The 25,172-nt window shown below is 41.1% G+C and overlaps 1 protein-coding gene across 3 annotated transcripts in view; it reads right to left on the bottom strand.

The window, feature by feature from the left end:
- Positions 1–24,970, bottom strand: part of FBLN5 (fibulin 5) — a 43,086-nt gene extending 18,116 nt beyond the window's left edge. The window contains exons 1-4 of one of the 3 annotated variants that reach the window (XM_072338160.1): positions 24,492–24,970; positions 22,313–22,367; positions 20,596–20,647; positions 19,303–19,545 (exon numbers count right to left, since the gene is read on the bottom strand). In XM_072338160.1, the coding sequence (XP_072194261.1) occupies positions 19,303–19,545; positions 20,596–20,647; positions 22,313–22,367; positions 24,492–24,508 (367 nt within the window). In that variant the 5' untranslated portion in view covers positions 24,509–24,970. Of the gene's footprint in view, positions 1–19,302; positions 19,546–20,595; positions 20,648–20,723; positions 20,805–22,312; positions 22,368–24,491 lie in introns of those variants that run through there. The other 2 variants (XM_072338161.1, XM_072338162.1) reach the window with 2 other exon arrangements.
- Between the last annotated feature and the right edge of the window lie 202 nt (positions 24,971–25,172).

Below are 25,172 nucleotides of genomic sequence, written 5' to 3'. Positions count from 1 at the left end.
AGGGTGGAGAGTGTGTTTTTTACCTTTCTGATTGACTGGCTGTTTTTCTGTGGGATGTGATGTGTTGATGCTTTGTTTTTATTGGGACAGATAGTATTTTTAATGGATTGCAAGATGCCCAGTGACTGGATAGATATCACTTACAGGGTCAAAATAAATAAATGAACTAATTGTGTGTAGCATGCAAATTACTAGCTTTGTGTTTTATAATCTGTAATAGCTAGCAGTAATCTTCAAAATTCTTTTGAATTTAGCCATATCATAGAACAATTAAAGAAATATTTCACTCATTGTCTGGAAATAAATAAGTTTAAAGCTATGCATATAAAAAACATGGTAGTTGGAAAGAAAACCTAGATATCAAACTGCAAGATAATACCACATTTCACCAGGGAGGCTAGCACACAGTGACCTTTTATACTGACTCAATAACAATACAAGAAATCACAGCATAAAAAGTAAAACAATACATCAGCCTACTGAATTAAAAACAGACATATTCAATGCTGGCCATACGAAAGAGGCTAAAACTAGAAGACTAGAAAACTCATAATGTGAGTGCCTACAAGATATTGAGGATCTGGCTTTGGTCCAGTTTTTTCCACATTTAGGATAAAATGCAGAGAATGACAAGTTGGTGGAGTTAAGAACTAAAAAAAGGAACAGTAAAGATAATTTGCTAGGTATGGTGGGTACATCTGAAAATTCATTTCAAGGCAGACAAATGTAAGGTCGTATCAAGAATAAAAAATGTTAGTAATGAAAATAACTCCGGAGTCATAAAAGATAACCATTTGAACATGAACTTTTCCTGACACAGCACTGCAAATACAAACATAAACATGAGAATGTTGAGTAGACACAGGAAATTGTTCCTACCACTGTATATCGCATTAGTAAAATAATTACCGAAATACATTGCTGGTGTCAGCACTTCAAATAGCAATACTGCAAGGAGATCAGGAAATCTCCAAAGAGTACTTCCAAGTCACAAAAGCCTGTCTCACAGCAAGATAACGCTCCATTTATTAATCTACTTTTAAAAAGATTCATGGTATATTTGACAGCGATCTATAAAATTCTACATGGAAGCAAAGTTTTTAGGTGGTCACTAAAGCCAGCAAAAGATGAGATGAAATGCTTACACATTTAGAAGACAAAATAAACATAAGGCACAAACTTTAGCGTTACTACTGATTAACCACTTGAAAAACATAGCAGAACACATGGTGGACATCCCATTCCTTTAGGGCCTTATGCCTGAACAGTTCTCCTTCCCCAAAATGTGCAGTAGAAAAAAATCATGCACTTGAAACACCAATTTGTGCCTAAGGTTGTATGGTCACAATTACTGAAAAAGAGAGTAGGAATTTGTAAAGTTCTTCCAAGTTACTTTTCCTTTGCAAAAGAGAAAAAATAGTTCTCTCTTAAAATTACCCACGTTCAACTTTTACTCAAAATTTTAATTTGCAATTTCATTAATAAATTTAATTTTTAGTGAGAGGCATTATACGTCTAGTGTTTGTAGCAACTGTAGAAAAAAATACTGAAAACTCAGAAACTGTTGATAACTTTCTTATGTCAGAAGATGTTAAATCCTCAGCCTCCAAATGCTGAGCTCATCTATTGCCTTTCTTTCAGGACACATAGAAGATGACATCATTATAAAGCGTGAATAAAGAGCAAGAGCAAGAATGTGAGTTATCATCCTAGGTAATCTGTTGAATCAAAGAGCCCACAGATGACTAACCTGCTGCTTAGTGGAACTGGACATGCAGGAACTAGAAGATTGTTTGGCAAGCTGAGTAAGTTTAGGAGGTGGAAAACCAGAGGAGAAAGGCAGGAGAAAAGAAGAGAAGGAGCAAAGGTGTTCAGGACATTGACCCTCTGGAAAACGAGGTTCAAAAATTGTAGGCAAAGACACTGTTTGTGTTTCTTGTGCTCAGAAAAACAGAATTTTGTGCATAAGCAGGACTTCAAGCATTAAAAATACAGCAGACAACAAAGTCTTAAAGGTATGTTTCCAGCCAAAACAACAGTCTAACAATTAGCAAATCATTTCAGACACAACACCAAGAAAGCCCTGCAGGAAAAGACTTTATTGACAAATCAATACTTTCAAAAGGAAAAAAAAAAAAGGTAAGATATATTGCTGAATTTTATTTTGGAATTTTTGAGCATGTGGTTACATCCTACATGACAGAGAAAACAGACTAGACTGTAAAGCTTACAGCTTACTGAACAAGCTCCATCCCAAGAATTATAGAATCTGTAAGATTGGAAAAGACCACTAAGATCATCTAGACCAACTGTGAACCCATCACCACCACACCCACTGAACCACATCACTCAATGCCACATCTACCTTTTTCTTGAACACTATCAGGGATGGTGAGTCTACCAACTCTCTGAGCAGCCTGTTCCAGAAAATGATTTGCACCTCCCACTACAGGAACCAGGAAGACCTTATCCAACCACCTGTGTTGAAACCAGTGGGCAGTAAGTAGACTTATCTCTCTATAGGTGAGGTCCATGCTCACAGTGCTGTAACAGTCACTCCTTGTGACTGTCCCTTTCCGTGCTGGCTGGCAAGGTGCTAAAGCCCCTAGCAGAGAGCTATCAGAAAAGGACATAGACTTACTGCTGAACTAGAACTACATTATTGGAGACTTTGGTGATTAGAATAGAAACTTTGCTTGGACACTGTATTCAAGAGGCAAGCCAATGTGGACAGAAGATTTCCAAGACGATATGCTTTTGGCAATGTGCACTGTTTCACAGATGGACTGTTACATTTTGTTCTACTTGGAACATATTTAGCATGCATGACTTCCTTTCTTAAGTAATGAATTCTGGTAATAATGCCACAAATTTCAGTGGGTCACACTGGTATCTATGGCTGTGCTTCATCCTTTTGACCAACCATTGACAAAAGTGGACAAGTTTTTACCATCATAATTATTTGAGAGCAATTAGTATGGAAAGGTTTGATGCAGTAAGGCTGAACAGGTCTTGCAGAGAACTTCCTGATGGAAGCTTTTATTCACCTTCTACCAGGAGACACTGTTGTTTTGGAGGCCATACTTCCTTATTTTATTCCATTTTTATTTTAGTCCTGCCAATGTAACAACACCAACACAACCCCAGGAGTTCACACTACTCTTGAGATACAAATCTCTTGCAGAGAGACACAAAATTGTGTGCTCATTCCAGAACCTCTGTCTGCTGAAACACTGAAGCTCATTCAGTCATTTATAACCCTCAGGGCTCCTTTTTAAAATAATTCAAAGATTGGATGTCTATGTTTTGTAGGAGTAATTACAGGCCAGGACTAAACATCCGAGCTCAGTAACGTGAGTTTCAGTTCCAAAATTACTTGGAACAGAGAACTTTCCCCAAACTTCTCCCCCACTCCTTATTTGGACACAGAGAAATAATTTCCTCAGTAGTAGATTTTTACTTGGTGAAATCACGTTTTCTCAAAAGTTTTTTTTTTCTCTTTCTTTTTTTTCTCGAGATAATTATTTTTGATAAGAAAAGGGAAGAAATAACAATGCCACATTCCTAAAGTGCAGACCAGAGCCAAATTCAAATTGCTGCTGCGTGGGGTCAGTGGCTTTTTCCAAGGACAACTGACCCTGCTGAGTTTGGTCATGATCCAAGATCAACTCCCTAAACACCTGTTTAATTGCATATTTCAGTGTCTGAGGACTGGACTTGTTGAATTAATTTTCTATTTGCATCCCACATGCATTAATGTTATTGCTTGACTTCTAAAGAAGCATTAAAATGCTTTTTTTTGCATAGATGGTCAGTCTGGAAGGGGATACTAAAGTGAGCCACAAATGTGTACTCCTGCCTGGTATGAAAGTTGCTCAACATGTGTCACAGGTTCTAGATCTCCTGCCAGCTATTGGAGCATTTCCGTAGCTAGCACACTTTTAACATTGCTCAAAGATAATAAACATCAGCTTAACTGTGAAAGGACTTTGCTCTCTGAGCACAGCACCAGCCCTGCCTTCGTGACTGAAGTTTGTAGGACAGCAATTCATATAAAGTATATCGCAAGGGCATGGAGGGGTGGCAGCATCTTTCTCTTTTGCTCAGAAAAGTGCTGTGTATGGTTCAGTCTCAGCATCACCTTGCACGATCACAACTCCTCACTCTCAGCAATTTCTAAGATCACAGCTGGTTGCATGGATTGTTCCCATGAAAACCTCTGCATGAAAGCACAGTCTGCATGTTAATTTTGGAACTGGAAATAAGCAAAACTAGTACTTTCAGTCAAGAGCTTTGCTTAAACATGAGAAGCCCATGGATTGGGGTATAACCGTGTTCTCCATACCCATGATTTCCCAGTCAGCGTTCTGCCCAACTAATGAAATCCATGCTTGCTGCATGTTATTTGGGAATCTCCGTTATTTCCATGTTGCACTTAATGCTATTCCAAGTATCTGTGGTACAGCAGAACCAGAGTGACCTGGATATCCTACAGGAGCAGGGTCAAGAATTGCTAGTATTCCAACTCCAATGGCTATGCTGAACCTGCTGAATTAGGAGGTACCAAGCTGCTGCTGCTCACATCAGTGGTTTTCATCTTCATTGGCAGCCAGCATTATTTTCAGCTGTATAAATGGAACGTTACTGTTGTATCACCCCTTTCTCAGAATGACCTATTTCTTATGATCATCTGCTACACTGAGATCTGCTCATATGGTGGTGAGAGCATTTACTGAGAATAATCCCAGCTGCTGGGAGGTTATGTAAGTGACACTTTGTATTGCAGTGGAAGAGAAAAAGGCGTGCAGTCAGAGCCAGCAAATACACAGGCGACTGAGACATGAAGGCGTCCTTCTAGCAAAAGGACCTTGCAGTCATTCTTTTGCTGTGCTACTTGAAACATTCTCATTGAAGAACCTCTAGAGAAGGCTTGCAAAATTTCACAGAAGTCAAACCATTCACACCGAAGAAGTTATTTGTTTCTATAGCTAAATTGTATATTTTTTGTGCAGTTCTTTCAGATAGTTTTAAAAGACCCTGTCAGAAGGAATATACTAAAAGTACAGGAGTTTAGAACAGTATTTATAAAGCTTTTAAACATATCTGAAAAATGTTATTGGCTTCTTCTCCAACAAATTCTTTTAAAGACTTTTCTGTTAGGAAACAGAGCATGAGAGAACTAAAAGAAGAGAACTGCTATTCCTGCTTGTTCTCCCCAGGGAGCTCTGAGAAATCACTAGCACAAATAGTCCAGCCAGCTGGTTTAGCCAATTGGTGGTCAGTTTACATTTCCTCTAATAAGTGAACTTCTTGAACGTACATTTTAACTGAGTCATTAAGCGCTCCTTTTCCAAATGTTTTGGCAGGCTGAATAGGTTTGAGACTGTGAGTATACCACAATAACCAGTAAAGAGAACAGCCCTACTTATAATATAGCAGGAGGAATTGATCCAAATGGAGACAGAACTTAAAGTCACTCTGAAAACAAAGAGATGCAAATCTCCACCTGTGGGGCAGGCAGAAACTTTTACTGAAAGGATTGTTTTTTCCATCAAAATGTAGCTTATTCTGACACACAACACAACAAAAGCTTTAACCACCACTCAAGCATGTTGAGCTGGCAGCTGTGGAAGTTAAATATTGCAGACCTGAGAATGCAAGGGATCTCCATTATGGGGATCATGAATAGTGATAAGAGATTGATTACTAATTGATCTCACACAAATCTTCAGCAATCATCACCATCATCTCATTTGGGAATGGACTGGATTCAAAGAAGTTTGGCTTGGGAACACGGGGAGATTCCTGCTGGAAGTGACATGGCTGTAGATTGTCTCGTGTCACTTAAAATATTTGAGTTAAAAGCACACAAAACAAAGACTGTTTTATCTTTCTTGAGAAATCAAAGGCTTTGCCCCCTGAACCCAGCTGACCAAACCATGAAAAGTAACCTGGCCACACAATGAGTGCTAACAAAACATGCCCATGGACAGCAGAGAGGTTTTGTCTTGGCTATAGGAGTTCTGCAGAGCTGATCAATTATACCTGACTCAAGTAACACAGCTGTCTGTCCAGACTTGGACATGAGCTGTGCAGACAATTTGAAGCTCCGTCCTTGGAGGTGTTCAAGGCCAGGTTGGACGGGGCCCTGGGCAACCTGATCTAGTGGGTGTGTATGTTTGGTGGCCCTGCTAGGCAGGGGGGGTTGGAACTACATGATCCTTGAGGTCCCTTCCAACCTGGGTGATTCTGTGATTCTATGAAGCTGTGAACTACTTACTGCTTCACACCATGGCCCACAGCAGCAGCCCTTGCCAGTTGCTCTAGGAGACGGCGTGACTGACTACAAAAAGAGGTGTTGTGATTGGCACTAAGGTAGTGAGCAGCTTATCAGGGGAGAAATTTGTTTTTCATATTTCATCTGAGTTTCAGATCTGTCCATGTGACAGCATGCTTTGTAACAATCTCAAAAGTACCACAAAGCCGAGGTAATTCTTGTATAAATGTTAGGGCCTTTTGGGCTCTTTGTAAGCAAAGACTGGGTAGTGGACAAAAGCCAGTGGAGAATAAAAATCCTTGAGAATTATCCTTTGCAAATACTGTCTTCCAAGCTCAGACAGCTGTGTTCTCATTACTGCTAATAGCAAAGAGCTATGCATGTTGGGCAATATTCCCTTTGAGTGTATACATAGCAAGTAATCTATTTATTTATTTCTGTAGTGGTGATCATTGGAAAATGCCTATAATCCCTGCTCAAGTAACTGGCTTTAACTCAGATTTGGCTGTTTTATAATGATTGAGCCACATTTGCTTGGAATTCTTCCTTGCAGTGTTCCAAATTTGCTGCCGTCCAACTGGGTTGCAGTTCTTCCCAGATAAGTGAAAATTGTGTGGATATGGGAGGTTTGGTTTCCTCTAGTTAGTGTGTGATGTAGATGTCTACTGGCAATTCTCCTGCCTTCCTTACTCTCTGTTCATGACTCCCTAGAAAAAGATCTTTCATCTGAAAGAGCTTTTCCCCTTCCTCTTCCTGTCCTTGTTTTTAACCTCATTCAACTACCTTCAAAACATAAACTAGTACAGAAACCTTCAGCATGTATGAAATCCCAGGAAAAGAGCTCAAAGCAGATGTGCCCAGCCATTAGGGACAGACAGCTGTGTTTTGTTTGGTTCCAAGAACTGCAAGGGCTGAGCAGGAACATGACAGGTTCTGGATGGCTGTGAGACTCCCAGGCAGGCCAAGATGTGGGGCAAAAATATCCCCTTAAGCTACCTCACACTTGCAGGAGCACGGCCCTGACCTGTCAGTCAGTAAATTGAAGAAGATACGGACAGATATTCTTCCTCTCTACTGATTTTGCCACAAATCCAATGTGTTGATCTGCGTGGCCTTGACTGAATTTGCACTCAGTGAAATGAAGGATTCACTATGCTGAGAATAAAGCCCTTCCCTTCTGATTATTCCTTGTATTTCACTCTACCATCTTCCATTCAAAGATCTTAACAGCAGTTTAAAATCAGCACTAAACCTCAAAGTCTCTTCTAAATCAATGCTAAAAGTCAAGGGGAGTTTGAGACACAGATAAACTAATGGCTACATCCAATAACAGACACAGGCTCCTGCACTTCAGGCACTGAAGCAACAGAATTGCACAAGGCATAACAAGGTGACCTAAAGAAGTCATCTGGCCCAAGGCTCCTCTTAATTCAGGAGTAATTCAGTCAGGCTGCTCAGGGCCTTCTCCAGCTATGTTTTCAATTTCTCCAAGGATACAGCCTTTAGCCACAAGCTTTATGAGCCACTCTTCCAGTGTCTGACCATCTGCACAATGATAATGCTTCCCATTACACATAAAAAGAATTTCCTGCATTGCAAATTTTGCCCATTTGTGTCCATGAGCACTTTTGAAATGAATCTGGCTTACCCCACACCTCGCATTAGACAGTTGAAGATAGCAAGAAGTAATGTCCCCCTTGCCAGCCTTACTTTCTCAGAGCAAACCAACCCCAGAATCCTGAGAAGACTCATGGCTCCAGACAAGCATCTTAATTTAACCAGGGTGCAGTGCTACATTCTTTTTTGTTTTTACCATAACAAAAGCTTTCGCTCTAAAAATCCAAATTCTACTATCAACTGAAGTCATTTTCCGCAAGTTTTTGCTTCCAGCAAATTCTAGGGAACTTCTGATTTGATCTTAGTATAAACATATTTAACTTTGATGTCAGAATGCTGGTACTCAGATTAGTTGTAAACCTTGTTGTTAGTGTGGTTCACTTTGGCAATGTTTTGTGAATCTCTGCTTAAATTACTGGACACTGTTAAGGTGGTCTCCCACCAACCGAACCATTTCATTGGATGTACTGCCCTACTCACACAGATCTGAATGCTTTTGTCCCCAGAACTCCAAGGATAGATCAACCGCTTTGCCCAGAATTCAGGCTGAATGTGTGGCTGATCATATCACAGATGTCACAGGAAGTCCCATCAACTCTCACAGACCCCATGAAAGCTCAGAAAGATGCGTGTGCACACTGAACTTTCTCAAGCCAAAATGGTTCAGTTCCAAGTGGCCTGGCCTGAAAAAACATGTTCTTTTCATATATCTTTTTTTAAATGAAGTAAATAAATAAACAAAAAAGTCAGTGTTCTCAACCAGCTGGAACATTTAAAGGCTGTGGTTATTCCTGGAGCAAATTTCTCCTCTTACTCTGAGTTTCCCATCATGCGGGCCCTGCTCCAGCCAAAAGCTTTCCTTTATCACAATACCTTTATTAGCCACTTACTACCAAAAGGCACGTTTTAGAAGGCCCAACCTTCAGCACAGACCACGTCTAGCAAGTTGTTAGCACAATTAGAGTTTTACTACTCCCAGTATTTCTTATCATCCCTAATCACATACAGCATACAGTGCTCAATTCTGCATTTCAAGGCCTTCTCTGGGTTAGAGGGAATGATCAATCAATGGATCGTGCATTTCTGAAACAATTTTATGTCCCAAGCTTCTAGAGGCGAGCTTGAGATTTTAATGGAGTAGTGTGTGATGGTATTTCATATCTTGTGATGATAGGCATCTTCATCAGCTTCAGAGCATACTTATTTCATTTAGAATTTTGCCCCCAAATGCATCTTACTGGGTGAGTAAAATAGAACAGCTTTCTACTGCAGCTTCACATAGAACTTATTCCTAAAGCTGGCACGCTACAGTCTTTTGAGAAGACTGCATGAAACTAACACTTCGCTATCAGTATAGGCGATCCCATCTCAGAGTCAGCCCTGCTTTTGATTAAAATAATTTCAATCTGCTTCTGGATAAAACTCCAGATACAATACTTAGTGATTTGCTGGCAACAAGTTTAGTAGGTATCGCTGCACTCTGCTTTTGAAATAAATGAGAGATCCAAGGCTGCTCCAGCCTATGCCTGGTTTGGGATTCCCCAAAGGGGTTGCAATAGCAGAAAGCCAGGAGCATGCTTCAACTTTTGGACCACACCTCTTCTCCCTGGCCTGGTTCCTGCTCCAGGAGTAAGGAGTGGCAATCTGGCAAACTGACCTTGCACTGCTCCAAGATCCCTCCTTCTGAAGGAGAGCCCTAGGCTGCTCATCTCAGCTATCTCAGTTTTGCATTCCTTCACCACAGCGACAATAACTGTTATTTAATGGGTGGAGTAATTACCCATGATAATGCACTTTACAGTGCTAGATAAAGCTAAGACTTTTCTTCTGCACCTGCATACACACTGTAAGCTGGAAATATGTCAAAAATACCAAAAAATAAGACTTAAATGTACTCATTAATGTCTGTCTTACTCTCAAATGTTCAAGATTCTTTTCTCACTAATTTTTTTTGTCAGGCAGTATTTAAATCTTTTTGCTGACACATTCAGTACTACTCTACCATCGTAACATACAGACTGCATGTCTGTGTAACCTGACACATCACGGTGTCCTGAGGGATTTTACTACGTCCAGTCTAAAAGTAATTTTCCCTCACTTTAGTAAATTATACCTTACTCAGGAATAATCACTTTTGTACCACCCAGCATAAACAACTGTTTCTCTGACATCTGCAGGTCCAACATACCCTCAGCTTTACCATACACTTAACGGTCTAAATCAAAATCACCCTTTTAGTGCTCTCCAATTTACTGCTGCTCTATGCTGAGATTTCCATAAACTGATCTACATTTATCTGGTAGCAAAATATTCAGTAGATGGGGTGGTTCTCAGCAGAAACATTTCAAAGAACTATTCCCTCTGTGTTCTGAGAAGTCTTAGTAACACTGAGAAACTGCTCAATGCTAACTGCTCCCAGTAATACAGCCTTCTACTTCTTCTCTGCCAGTACAGAGCCATGAGTTTGATTATCTCTTCACCTTCTGCTGGGTTTCCAGTCCCTTAATTTCCTGACCACAACTATCGCTTTTCTGAACTCTTGTGTATTCAGTCTTCCTGTTTTCTTGTCACCTACAGGCATGTTGGGCTTGGACCACAAAACCAGTTAATGCCTTTGATCCAACCAGCAATTTACTGGCTCACCAGCTAAGGTTTCATTTGTGCAGTAGAGGATGGGTTCCTTTTAACTCTGTATTTTTGTGAGGCTCCCCCTTCTCCTAGCCTCAATCTGTTTAGCTGAAGAATCTCTTGCACTTCCAGCTTCTGAACATCACAAAGATGAGTGGATTTATTCTCACTGTAGTGGCATGTCAGTGATGTAGAGATGAGCTAAGGAAATTTTTCGGAAGGCATTGTGCTTTTGTACATATACACTGCTAGGCACCCAAATGAAGACACCATATGCACCCTAAGTGCTGAATGCTTCTGCCTGAAGGCCTAGATCCCACCAGAGTTTCCATCTGGATGCTCAGACACTGAATTCATCAGACAAATGGTCAATAATGAAAACAGCATTGAGAAAAAATGTAAGAGGTTGTACTAGCAGCCAGTAGCAAAGGACTGCACAAGAAACCAAGGGGCATTTACATGTTAAACTTCCACTAGGAATGGAGGTCAGTGAGAGCAAGGGGCCTAACAAAGCCCTGAGAATCCAGCTGACCCATAGCCTATGCCTCCAACCTAACAACTGGACCATCTTTGTCCTCAAACTGCAGCACAGCCTTATAGCACTGGGCACCTGTAAACATAACTCATGGCTGAGATGAACTAAAAGCAGAGAGGGTTTTGATGGTGTTAGAACTGAAGATGGACTTCAGTGGATTTCGTCATCCTCAATTGTCAGCATGCCCCAGGCAAGAGGCAGAGCACTGAAACTGCTCCCCTGAACTGGACCAGTGATGTGTAACTCCCATTCATCTCCTGGTAGCTTTATTTTGTTTGAGAAATTCTCTTATTTCATTGAAGTACTAAAATGGGAAACCAGTCAATTGGCAGATGAAGTGGTCAGAACATGCTAAACTCCACACACCATCCAGCAGTGCTTACATTTCTGCATGGCAGCTCTGCCATGGGTCCAGTGTCCACAGGACAAGACAAGGGAACAATGCCAGCACATTACCTCTGCCTATAGAATCTGGCAAAACATACTTCTCATGTGGCTGATTTATACTGGTAAAGGAGCCAATTCATATTTTCTATATATTTTGGCTTAACATCTTGATTGTGACATACAGCCATGGCCAATTTCAGGCTGGAACCAAGAAAAAAGAAACAAAGCTCACCCAAGAAATATAAGTGAGAGGCCAAGACAAACGATGACTTTTAAGTCATTGAGAACACTGCCATCTCTAGGTACTGTGGGTGCTGCAAATACATGCAGAGATTAACGCGGACTTGAGCAGAGTGCTATTAACAGCACTGAAAATAAATAAGCCTTCCTGTTAAGGAATGCCGCTCTATTCTGTCATCCTGCACTGAATGCGGTGCATCATTCCCCAGGGATGTAGAGAAGGAAGCACTCGCACAACCCTGAGGCTCCCAGCAGAATGCTAGGCATGGACCATCACCCACAGCCAAAACAGACACCACAGGAAAGCAAGAGGAGCGCAAGCCACAAAGCCAACAGACTGAGGAAGGGTACTTGTGAAGTCTGACAATCTTCCAGCACTGTTAAGTGACTTACTTTCTTTTAAGTCTTGTAATTGTGGGCCAGCTTGGCATGACAGCTATCCCACAAAGGAAAGCTCTCACTCAATCTGCTCCAAAGCAGACAGAGCTAATCAGTACATTGTGGCTGTAACTGATCTGGCACTGCTGGAATCCCTGGAAGTCAAGACATAATAATGGCAAAGCAGCCACAAAGCCCCACATATCAACCTCTTTCAGCACTGAGTCTAAGGAATCCATCACTGAGTATAAGGAATCACATGGGGCTGGAGCCCCGTGCTGGCCAGCACATGCCTGAGGACATGGCAGGCTGGGCACAAGTACTGCTCCTCTGAAATGAATCACATGCAGCATCCTGCCAACAAGCTCTTGCTGACAGCTAAAGTCTGTGTATTATCTGGCTTAGAGCCCAGTTGACCAATAACCTCACAGTTCAGACACCAAGATTAATAAAGGCTATCAAACCAGCTGCAACACAGTGAATAGGTTAAATCTCTTGGATTCTCTTTCCCTCTGCAGTCCTCAGTGCAAGTGAGACGAGATTCCTGTCTTCTTGCTGCCTTGTCACCAAAGATATCTTGCAACTCCAAGGAAAAGAGAAAGCCAGAACACATGAAATAGCACAGACATAGACTACAGAGATGCCAACCTTCCTGAACCTGGGCTGCTGACTGTCAAGCAATTTAACCAGTATGACTGGAGTTAGTCAAGTTCAGTTGTGGCTATCATATAGACATGTTTATTTTCTTTTCTTTTCTCAAAGCACTGTGTGGTAATACGGACCATCAGTGATGCCTAATAGGTACTGACATGCAGAGTGATGGACTTATACCTACTATTAAGCTTTGCCATACCCAGGAGCACCCTATTTTTCACTCCAATACAAAGAAATGCCAGCTTTCTTAATAGCATGCCAGATTTCTTGACTTATGTATTTCTTGGTTCAATTTTACTCAACTCTATGTGCGTACTAGAAGCTTCACAAATAAATGAACCATTTTCCTGTGTTGTAACCACCAGACCATACTCCTTCCACGCTGCACTTAACCAGGAATGAAGGAAATAATCCAAGCCACAGAAGGCTGTTTAACCTACAGACACATTCAGCAACCTTCCCTAGCAAGTGAACCCCTTCACCACAAATGGTCACACTTCAGTAGAAAGCAGCATTTGCACACTTATTCCCCTTTAAAATTCTGCTGGGTAGGATATGTTTATCGGTGCAAGTCTCTGTAGGAGTGGCCTTCCTAAGAGGGAACTAGCTGACTCTTGCCTTTCCTTTCCTCATCCCCAGCCCACCCTCTGCACAGCTGCAATGGTTTCTTGAGGGAGGAAGGAGCTCTGAATGGTTTCAGATGTACCTTTCCATCCATTAATATTTTATGGCAGCCCCAACAATGGAGATACTTGAGGTCAGGCTGGATGGGGCTCTGAGCAACCTGAGTGAGCTGTAGGTGTCTCTGTTCACTGCAGGGAGAACTAGATAACCTTCAGGGGTCCCTTCCAACCCAAAAGATTATATGATCCTATGGGCAACTCACAGTTACCTTCAGAAAGTCTACTGGGCTTGTGAATTGATCAGACCACTGTACCAGAAGTACTGAGACTGGACACAGAAGAATAACTGTTTGTCTGGAGCTGCATGTGGCGGATTTATCTACTAGAAGTGTATCTGTACAGTTCAGTGTTTATGAACCTTTTTCAATCAGTCCCCTGGCATGTGATCCCCTGTATTTAAGTACATAGTTTGTGTTTCTTTACCTGTCTTGTCTCATCATTATGCTACCAGGAGTTTTTCTAGAACATGAAATGAGCACAGTGTAAGTAGATGGTGGCTGCAAAACAGCAGGGTCAAATTGCCACTACAAGCTTTTGTAGCACAGATATTCTTGAAGTAAATGGGAGGTAGTGAAAAACTCTGGCACTTCGCCTCTCCTCTGATCTATGCAGAAACACAAAAAGAAAAGCCCAGTGATAGCCAACCAGTCTAATATACTAGAGAAGGAAGTTCCGCATGCCTCACTTTGTGCTTCACTGTTTCAGGATAATTAAACAAGGCCTTTTTTCACCTGTTTACATTTGCTTTTTAAAGATAGTTGTCAGGAATCTACCTCAGCAGCTATCATCCATTGTGAAATTATTCACAACCCTGAGAAAGAATTATTTCAGTTTAAACAGAATGAGCCAGAGCCCCAACATATACAGCATGTATGTCAGGAACCAAACAGCAGACCTCCCAGCCCAAGTCTTAACCGTCAACTACAGCTTCTTGTGATTTTTAGAGGCAACTTTTCTATTACAATGGTAGTATGAGGTCCTTATTTGTATTCCTCCATACAATAGCTGTCAGGAAAACAACAACACAAAACATCTTAGGAAAAAAGGCTAAGCATCAAGGCCCTTAATTTAATCAGGAAATGCAATCAATTAAGTAACTTTTCAGGAGGCTGCCATGAACCTCTTGCAGAATCTATTCTCATGCAATCTTTCTGTTTCTAGTTGATTTGGACATGATGGCAGTGCTGCCTAACAGGCATACTGCATAGCCTTCAGGAACTGGCCTCTGAAATAGCAAGATTAATTAGCTGGACTAATTAGGGTTAAAGTAGACAACAGCAGGAGTTGATTCCATTAGTATTTCCTTTACACAACTCCTTCCAGAGTACCATCTTCTTGCTGCAGTTTCTTCCTGTTTCTAACACTGAAGAGGTCACTGTAGAAACATTACTATTAGGAGACAGCCTGGCTTAATGGCTAAGGCATTGGATAAGGAATTCTGGGCTCCAGTCCCAGCACAGCCATGGCCCCACTGCAAGACCTGAGCACCTCATTTCACTTTTCGATATCTTCATTTTCCTCCTCTCCCCCAGATACACACATATGGTTCTGCAATTTTGCTTGAAAACACATCTAGGCATAGGCTGTTCTTAATGAGGTTGTGCACAAGTCAGGTCATTATGATTGCAGGCTTGGATATGGATTTTAGGTATGCTCACAATAATATAAATGATAACAGTGTAAAATCCATCTGTGCAAAGGTAATTTTTTGAAGGAAGTAGTTTCACTCCATGAATGTAGGACCAGGCATCTGTAGGTGGGGAATGTAGGAGGTCCTGGCAGTCAGAAATGAGGAAAGGTGAAGCAATGACTACTGCACTACTGCACAGGGAGGCCTTGAAGAACAATTCTCACTTATACCTGGAAATAGCATCTTTCAATTTCCCTCTTGTTTTTTGGTTTTTTTTTATGGTGGGGGAGTGGTTGTCTTCTTTTTTTGTGCTGCTCCTTTTTAGTGTTTGTTTCAAAACTGAAGATGATGCTTTTTATTTTTTTAATTACCTCCTTCCCCTGCCTTCTCTTCACTCCATCCCCAGGTCATACTCATCTTGCCATATTGCCTATCTTTCCAAACATGTACTTCCATGTATTTACAGTCTGCTTGCTCTAATTCCAGCATTCAACTATCTTAAGATACCTTTCCACCTACAAGATCTCCTCACACTGTTGATGTTATTAGTCCACCCATTGCAGTTCTTTCCACAATGCCCAGAAGGATCTGTGTTTGAGGCATGTTTTAAAGATTATTGTAAATCAGGAAACAGTGAGGTGGAGTAAAGGGAAACTGGAAAGAACTCTGGGCTTACCAATGCGTAATGCACGAACATGGGCCCTCACTCCAGTGTAATCTTGCCAACAGTTATGAGATCAAGTGCCACGAATAAAAAATCATTATAAAGACTAAACATTCCGTATTTATAGAAAAGTAGCATTAGAAGACAAATAGTTCAAGCAGTGCTCTTGCATTAGATGTTCATTGCTTTTTCATGTATGTGGTCTTTTATTCCAACATTACTTATGGCTGTAAATCATTCCTGACCGCCTTTGGAATAGATTTACACGTACTTCATGCAGTTGAAAACACAGTACACTTATACGTACAAGGCATAAAGCCTTCAGCAACTTCAAAAGTAAAAGTAACAAGTTCACAGAATATTTAAAATGAAATTATCATCAAACTATTTCTCTGTCATTTGCAGAAATGGCTACAGCTGATTCTGCACCATGCAGAGGAGAATGAGTTGGGCAAAGAAGGACCGACAGGTGTCACTGAGAAACACTTGTGACAGGAAAGATCTAGGGGTAAGTGAAAATATTATTGGTAAGAGTGAGCAGCAAATGAGGATGGCAAAGGAATGTGGACACCAAGCCCCTGTGTGTGACCATACATCTCAGAAAGGAGGAGGCCAAATAGGTGGAAAGGGAGAAAAAAAATGTTTGTATTTCTTTTTTGCTATGTTGGAATATATCAGCCCCCATGAGGGGGAATGTTATTTGAACCACCTGTGGTGCACATTCTTCAAAGAGGCAGGCAGGCCAGGTGCCAGGCAGGGACAGAGTGACCTTCTCACAAAAAAAAAGGGGGGTGGGAGGAAATAAAGACCTTGGTGAGTCTCACACTGCTTTCAGATCGAATTTTTATCCTGTTTCCCTTTGGAAGCCTCTTGAACAAGTTCTGTGTTTCAAAGCTGAGGCTGCAAATCTCCCAAGGAAGGTTCTTGTGTTTAATAAATTGTTTTGACTGGAATTCAAAGAGAAAGTAAAGATTTCTGTTGGCCTAGCAGTAGAAAATGTGGCCCAGACCTGTAACCTCATATCTGACCAGACGAAAATGTGTACTCTGTTAAAAACTGGATATTTGTCAGAAACATTGGCATTAGAATAGTTCTGCTTCTCCTAAAGCCAACAGCAAAAAGCCTCATCTTTAATGGAAATACCTGTGACTAATTTTTTATTTGGAAAGAAGGTCCTGGAAGGAGATGCCAGAACACCAGCATAACAAACTTGTAAGCTATATAGTGGTTCAGCTACTGGGTAGAATATCTTCCAGTTTACTCCCTTCAACCTTTCCAACACAACATTAACCCCTGAAGTGCTTTATACCCTAACAGCATGGGAAGTAATGAGCAAACAAAATACCATTAGCATAGGCAGTGCTTATTACTTGCTTACTGTAAGACATAGCCATGACTCAGTGATTAAGACTTCCTTGAATGATGTGGGTGAAATCTCAGTGCTGGCTGGTGACTCCCTCAAGGTTCCCTGGTGCCTCATCTCCATGGCTTTCACATCGCCCTCATTAACTGCACCAAAATCCTGCTAAGGGGGGATAAGGCCTTTCTGCCACCTCTGCACTGAGACATGCAGTACTTCACACCTTTCTCCTGGTCCCTATGCTTTCCATTCAGCAGCACACGGATACAAAAGCAGAGACTGCATTAACACAATGAATGTCTCCACAAGATTTCTCTAAAGAAGAATGAAAACACAGCTCAGCAGAGGCACATTCCATCTGCCAGGTCTCGTTTTCTCTAAGTTTCATTTTCCTTCCTCTAACACAAATATGATCTATCTATCATCTGCCCAAATTCAAACCTCATGTAGGCCTTCAGAAATTTCCTCCAGCTAACTGTGATACTCGAATGGCAGTCCATCTTTTCCAGTCTGTGCTTACTAATATCTCTATTCCTCAAACTTTCCCTCACAATTAAATTGTCATATTTGAAAGTTAAAGCATCAGAAGTGAATGGACCTGACTGAAGGCTGAAGCTCTCACATTTCTGCTAGCATAAACAGGAACACACGTGATCTTTATAGACAGGAAGTTGCATTATAAAAATTTCCAAAATCCACCTGTTTTGACTTGTATGGCTTTGTATGCAGCAAGCCAGCCAGAGTTAAATACAGAGGTTTCATTTCCCCTTTGATTTCAGCAGTCACTTCTTTTCTATTAACTGTCCCATTTCCTGACTCATCTACATCGAAGTTACCAAAATGAAAACACTCCTGGAAGCCTACAAATCAATAGACAAAATAACTTAGGATGATCACTTTGCTAAGATCAGGACTATTTTTAAAGGACTGGATAGCATGTATGTTTATTTTTATAGCAAACACACCAGTTACCCCAGGATTTTAAAACTCCTTGTATAAAAAAAACAAAACCTTTTCCAAGTATAGAAAGATTAGCCTAAAAGACACTGAATTTGAGTCTACAGTCCAACATCTCCCATCGTGCATCACGGTCTCCACACAAGGGAAGCCAATGAGGAACACCTTCTGAAACCAAGTCCTGACAGAAATTCCTGAGAATAGGGCAGAGTCTGCCCAAAAACCAAGTCAGTTTTATCTGTGTTGTTACAAATTAGCTACAACAAGTTAACTACAGGCACAAACAAGTTTAAATAACACACCTTATCATTAGGACAACTGAGACACAGAAATAAGCAGTGAACTGTATCTCCAGTGTTAACCCTGAGCAGTCACCAGAGATTGGTTCAGTTCTGATCTCTTGTAGCCAAGTTTGTCGTCACATATTTTGGCTAGTGAAATTTCCTTTGATTTAGTCCAGAAAATTTTCTCTCCGTTGCTTCATAACATATCCTCATAAGCAAAGAAATCAAAGGGATCAATTTTAAAACTTCCTTAAATTTGAGTAACACAAGTATAGCTTAAATATGTTAAACCTGGTATAAAATGGGGTAAGTAGAATCAGAATCTAGCTAAAAGGTGCAAAACAAGAAAAATTACCAATGCAAGAAAATATTCACAGTTTTTGATTCACTGTTTTGGAATTAGAAATTGTTTTAAGACTTTGATATTCCCCAGTATCAAAGCTCTTCTGATGCAATGATTCTGTAGTCACCAGCAGTTGCATATGACCCTCTAGAAAATACGTGCTTCAAAGGGCTCACAGTCTAAGTGAAGAATGCAAAGCATGGGAGGAAACAACTCCTATTTATACCATCTACAAGTGGAAGACCTAGTCCAGAAATGTGGACAAGGTCACATATGACCAAGAACTGTATCAAAGTTTCATCAGTCCCAGTCTAATGTCTCAAATGCAAACTATATTCTCTCTCAAAGACAGACTCATAAGCATAAAAAGTGTATTTTCAACTCACTGACAAATCACCTGCCATTGGATGATTTTTACATCACATAATGCTTAATTATCTCATAGAAGTGGGTTATCTGTTAAATAAGCAGATTAAATATTGCTTTGTATAATGACTATATGAAAGGTACAGCCTGAATCCTCTAAAATAAGGTAGCTGAATTTCCAATATATCAGACTCGAGCGCTACAAGAATAACTAAAAGACAATTACAGGACAATTTTCTGTATTGTCAGACAAGCTTTAGTGTAAATAAAAATACAAAATAAAGATTACTGCTACTCACCAGCACACTGATTGTTTTCATCCAACTGGTAACCAAATCGACAAATCAGAGGTCTTGTAACAGTAGGGTAGTTAGGAACAGGGCCTGGTGCTGGGGGTGGTGGGTAAATGTTTGAATAAGGATTCAGATATGGTGATCGATACACTGGGTTTGTCCGTGGTACACATAAATAGCCGCCATTCTGGTTGACACACACCATGTCTCCTCTACAGGCCTCAGGAATAGTCCGACATTCATCAATATCTGGAAGGAAAACGGTAAATGTTAAATGAGTGATTGCTTCTTTCTGGAACCTATCAAAAAAATCGTTAGCACATTTTTTCCTCAAGACTTTGCTAAAAGTTTAATTCTCCGAACAGAAGAGCTAATCTTTCCTTGTGAAGTCTTGCTTTGAAGTTAGATCATACTAAAACTGGAAACATTCCATACAACCAACATACCCTGTGTTCTACTTGTTTTAATTCAATATTAGAGGGATGAGGGGGAGAGGAAAGCCTGCCGTGTTATCTTATAAATGTTTGGTTTAAACTCTCATTTACACATGGCTGCAGCATGATACTGCCTGCTCCTGCTTGTGGGTGTCTCCAAACCACAACATGCAGATCAGAATTTCAAACACTGATGGTTTGGTTTGCCCAGCTGTGAAACTTGGACCCTGATTTGAAACTCCTGGGCTCCCTCCCATAGAAAAACTTAGGGATGTTCGATCTGGAGACATGAGTTAGGCCTCTTCCCTGTTCCAGTTCAGATTGTTGTTGAATCAAATTTAGCAGTTCACCATTAGTTTACCCAAACCAAACATCTTTTTGGTTCTCGGAGCAAAGATGCGTTAGGCTGCTGCTATGGAGCAACTGTCTGTTGCTGTTATTCCCTTTAATTGTCTTCATGAAGAAAACGCTGCCCTATAGACTAGAAGCTTCCTACAGCTGCCTCAATGACTGACCTAAAGTTTCAACATGGAGCAGCAGTAAACTTCATCTGGGACCTCCATGTGGAGGCTGCCAACAAAATCAGTAAATATAGGGTTTGGAGAAGAAAGAAAAGGAGCATGTACAACCCTTGTCATTGGGGGCTGGACTGAGCTCCCCATCATATCTTAGTGCATTACAGCTATTTGAGAAGCCTTGAGCTAATTAGTATCCCCAGTTATCTAAGTTAGATATATACTCGGGCTATGCAAACACACACATCGCACAGAGAGAACTTTGCAGCTAAAACACACCAAAAGCAGAACAATTTTAATAAAGTTAGCATTTCTGAACCCCAATTTAAATTCATTTATTTAAGTCCTACCTAAGCATTGCCCAGAGGCACGGTCCAGGTCAAACCCATTAGTGCATTGTTGCTAAAAGGAGAAAAAAAAAGACACTCAGTGACTGTGCAGTGAGCGGGCTTCAGAGTCAAATGCTCATCTGCATTACACTTAGTACAGTTGTTCAGTACTACACCACAAAGTTCTGTACACCAAAATAAAAGAGGAGACAGCAAGGCATAAACCCAAGACTTACAATACATGTGACAGCCCCTTAAATCAGAAGGTAGTTCCTACAGGTGGTGACTGATTAGATTGTTACTCTGCTGGAATAACCAACACCTGATGTGCTACTCACTCCATACCATTCACATTTGGAGTCTTGTTTTTGCTAGACCAAAAGAGCTCAGTTTAAAGGCAATAGCTACCTTTCCTAATGCACTCTAGAACTCCATGTGGGGACAATGCATTACTCACTTCTCAACAAGGAAGTCATATGTAAAGCATAACAAACTTTAAAAAAAGTAAGGCTTTTAGTTTACACCAAACCTTTAAATTTTCAAAGGATAATTCTTTACACAACATGTGTTCTGTGCATGCAAGGTTACTGGAAACCTTATTGCTTCCTATCCTATGCTACTGGTTGTCATCAGGACTGGAACTTGTAGCACCTCATCACTGTCCGTCAGCATTTCTAAAACAGCGACAGTAATGGTGACCTTTGTCAAAACCCATTAAAAAGATTCCCTGCTTTCCCTTGTTTTTGACTGGGCCTCCAGCAATTTAGCAGTGGGCCACACAGCTGGAACAAGTGGATCCTTCCAGTAAAATAGGTTATGCTAAAGCAAGTGAGCAGCAGGCATCCAGAGAACAGGAAGCACTGATGTAACCAGAAGGCACAGGGATGGAGTCTATTCAAGATTCCTTTTTTCTTTTTCTTTCTTTCTTTCTTTTTTTTTTTTTTTCCCTGCAGAAATATCAGTAAAGATGCCATGTGCAGGAAACCTTTTGTGTAACAGAAGAAAACCCGCAACTACATTTCAAAGACTTTTGGCAAAAGTGTTTAGAAATACAGCTCTGGACATTGGATGTATCTGGATTATCAACTAGGAATCCAAACTTAACATGCCTTTGGGAACTGCTTTTCCTAATTTAAAATCCACTTGGAGCCCAAGAACACAAAGAACTACAAAGAACTAATGTTTCTGCTATTTCAAGAACTGGACTGCTATACTTCCACTCAAAAACTCTGCATCTTGAACAAAGATGGCTTTGGGCAGAAATTAAAGTGAAGACCTGGGATGCAGTCATTCAGGCTCATAGTCCAAAAATAAAGTCTTAAGGCAAGAGTCTGCCAGACTTCTATGCACAGAACATGCCTGTTTACACGACTAAGTTTTCCAAACATGGGTGTTCCCCACCACAGAACTGAGCTATCCTTGCTCTCTTGGGATGGCTTTTATTTTGTTTTCCAGAAGTGTTCAGTTCAGAAGCAGAATCAGGTTTTTAGTGAGGTCCAGGTTTCTGTAGAGATATTTTGCTGAGCTGGCAAGGATGAGTCAATAAGCTCAGTCCATGTTCAACTCCAGAATCCTGTTGGCTCCCAGTCCTCCCCTCTAAACCCTTAGACCACACAGCTTCCTTTTCATGTAAACCCCAGACCACAGAGCTTCCTATTCACCTGCTAGCCAGTTAAGTCTCATGCCATATAGTGCTTCAGTATATAACAGTGCATAGATCTCTCTGTACACCTCTCACCTGTGCTTTTCCAGGACTCGAAAGGCAGATGGTCAGTGTGAAAGCAGTCAGTATCCTGTAATGTGCACAGAAAATAGGCTGAAATCCTTCTGATAACCAGGCTCATTATACAGAATTAATTACACACAGAGAAACTAATCTCTAGTGACACTTCAGTGCATTCCAGAGTTTTTTGGCCTCTGGAGAGGGAGTAATATGATTGTGGGCCACATTCAGATCTCAGTCAGTAATTTTACTCTGGTTTTATAAAATTATGACTAAAATCAGCCTGTACGTGTCAACTAACTAATCTGTTTTATATGATATTCCATGGAGAAGCTGTTTGCTGAGGAAGTGCATAATATTCAGCAGAGCATTGTTGCCCCTGTCTGTGGCACCTTTCTTTTGACAATATCAAAGCTTTTCATGCACATTACTTGCATTTTACAGATGGGTAAACCAGAGCACAGGCCATGCCTAAGCTCATCGTGCAACTCGTTGGCAGGGCTGCAGAGATGACATGCGGGAGGTCCTGAATCCAAGCCAGTTGCACTAACCGCTAAACCGCACTTCATCCCCAGGAGACTATATTTGAGATTAATCCATTTTCTTAAGGTCAGGTTTTGTCCTTCTCCCCAGCTCTCAGTGATACATTGCCCTGTGAGTACATAGACTGTGCCAGGTCTTCAGATAGTGGAAGCTGCTGTCCTTAGTGGAGATCTCCTCTGTTGTATCACCTGTTCGGGCTTGCTGGGTCTCTTTGCTGCAACTGACAGAAGAGAGTCCCTCACTAACAGAGCTCTGTGGCTATACACAGGACTCTTCACCTGGAGCATGGAAGTTCACCAGTCACCTAACGTGCACTGCCATGTATTTATTCACTGACAGAAAACCAGGAAAGGACAGCAAGAATTAATTTTCTCCATGTACTGTGGGTTTCAGAGTTTTGCCTCTTCCTTACATAAAATTTCTTTTCAATGCAGTTAAACCTAAATCTTGCTTAGCCTGGATTCTAGTTTTGAATGGCAGTTGTATATGTTTCCCACAAACCAGCACAGAAATCACAAGATATTTTAGACAGTCTTAGTTCTGCTACTCCGGTGAGCTGCCAACTTTCTCTTTCAGAGCTGTCTCTGATTTCCAGTGCGAAGTGAGCTGCTGAACAAGACCTAGAAATGCACCAGACAAAACCAAGCACAGAAACTGACACATTTGAACACGTTTGCTTTGAGTGTTGAGACAGGCACAAGCTCTGAAAAATCAAGACAAACTCTAAAATGGTCGTTCACAGTGCTGTGGAGACAGATAGGCTGTGCCTGTTGGCAGCTTCTGAGTGACAAGGAGAAGCAAATTCTACACAGACTTTTCCTTGACACAAAGCATTCAAAGTACAGCGTTATCCACCTACACTTGCATTTCAATTTTGATTCCTTTAGCCTTTTTGAAGTCATTTTAAAGTAGCACAGAATACAAAGACTGCACCCTCAGTTTGCATATGGCAAGAACAGCACTAGAGGGAAGTACAGCAGGTTGTAGCTGAACACTAACACACCTAGCTGCCTCGCATACCTAGGGCTGCACTTCACATTATTGCAGAGCAATGCATGCTATCAAAACCCACTGTAAAATCAGTCAGACACGATTCATATTTTTCTAGACAGTCTTTCCGTTGTTGCAGGGTAATACATGCTTCCCTGCCGGCATGGAGAGTGACCTTATTGCCTCATACGTGTTCTGTCTGCAGCCACCATCACAATTTGCCCGTTACTGAGCTCTCTTATCCCCTCCAGAGTTATTAAGAGACATGCATCACACCCTATCACTGCTGTATTCAACTAGTCACAGTAGCTTGTCTGGCCAGCAGAGTATTTTGAAGTAGTAATTAACTTCTGCAGTAGTAACTAATTAGCTTCAAATTAATCACTGCAGTCAGGGGACCCATTTGCTGTTGCAATTCAGCACTCCCACAGATGCTGGGATTCTTAAAGTGCAGAATATAAGCGCAGATCAAGAAGAAAATTGTCAGAGAGTTCAGCTTTAATAACAGACAGATTGTCTTTCCCCACCTCTGACCACTGAGATCCCATCTCCGTGCAAATGGCTTCAGCAAGTGGATTGGGATAATGAATCCTCTCCACAGATATTTTCCACACGTAGGTTTCCTTTCAGTAAGTACAGAAGTTTCATGCATAGCGCTTACCTTTTTAATCCTTGCATGTCCAAAACCGTTGGGAAAAGGTGGTAAAAAAACAGAGCTTGTGCTGATGAATAACTAGAAAGTGTTTCCAAACATTACCCTCTGCTAGCACTTCAGTTCCTCGGTCATTTATAGTCCAAAGAATGAAAGAGCAAGTAACGGAGAAGATCGGGAGCAGTCCGTACCTCCTCAGACACTGGAGAGAATACAGAGAAAGCACCTGGTTTTGCTTAGTTCTCTTCTGTAATTCAGCATTAAACCAATTGGAGGAGGAATGTTAAAAATGAACACTTCATTTTCTAAGTATGTTAAACAATGCAAATGGGGGCCTCAGCCTGGGACAGCTGGTTTAGATTACAAAGCTCACCAACTGGCTAGACTCCTCACAACAATCTCGAGGAGCCTGCCAGGATAAAACACTAACAGCTTGAAGGAAAGCCTCTCCCGCTGCAAACTTCTCAGTTAAATGTGCCTCAGAGCACAGAGCACCGTTATTGGACAGAAACTCTTATCAGGGGACTGGAGAAGGGAAGGGATTGTTTTCCTTGTTCTGAGAACAAAAAAAAGTCAGACTTTTTTGAGGCCCTCTAGCCGGTGTCTCGGACGATGAATATGCAACACCCGTAGCTTCGTGCCAACGGCATAGCGATGAAAGTTCTGACCCTCTGGGAGGTGAATAACTTG

This window comes from Excalfactoria chinensis, chromosome 5, assembly GCF_039878825.1.
Source record: "Excalfactoria chinensis isolate bCotChi1 chromosome 5, bCotChi1.hap2, whole genome shotgun sequence".
NCBI classification, from domain to species: Eukaryota; Metazoa; Chordata; class Aves; order Galliformes; family Phasianidae; genus Excalfactoria; species Excalfactoria chinensis.
This window is presented reverse-complemented; position numbering and strand designations above follow the sequence as displayed.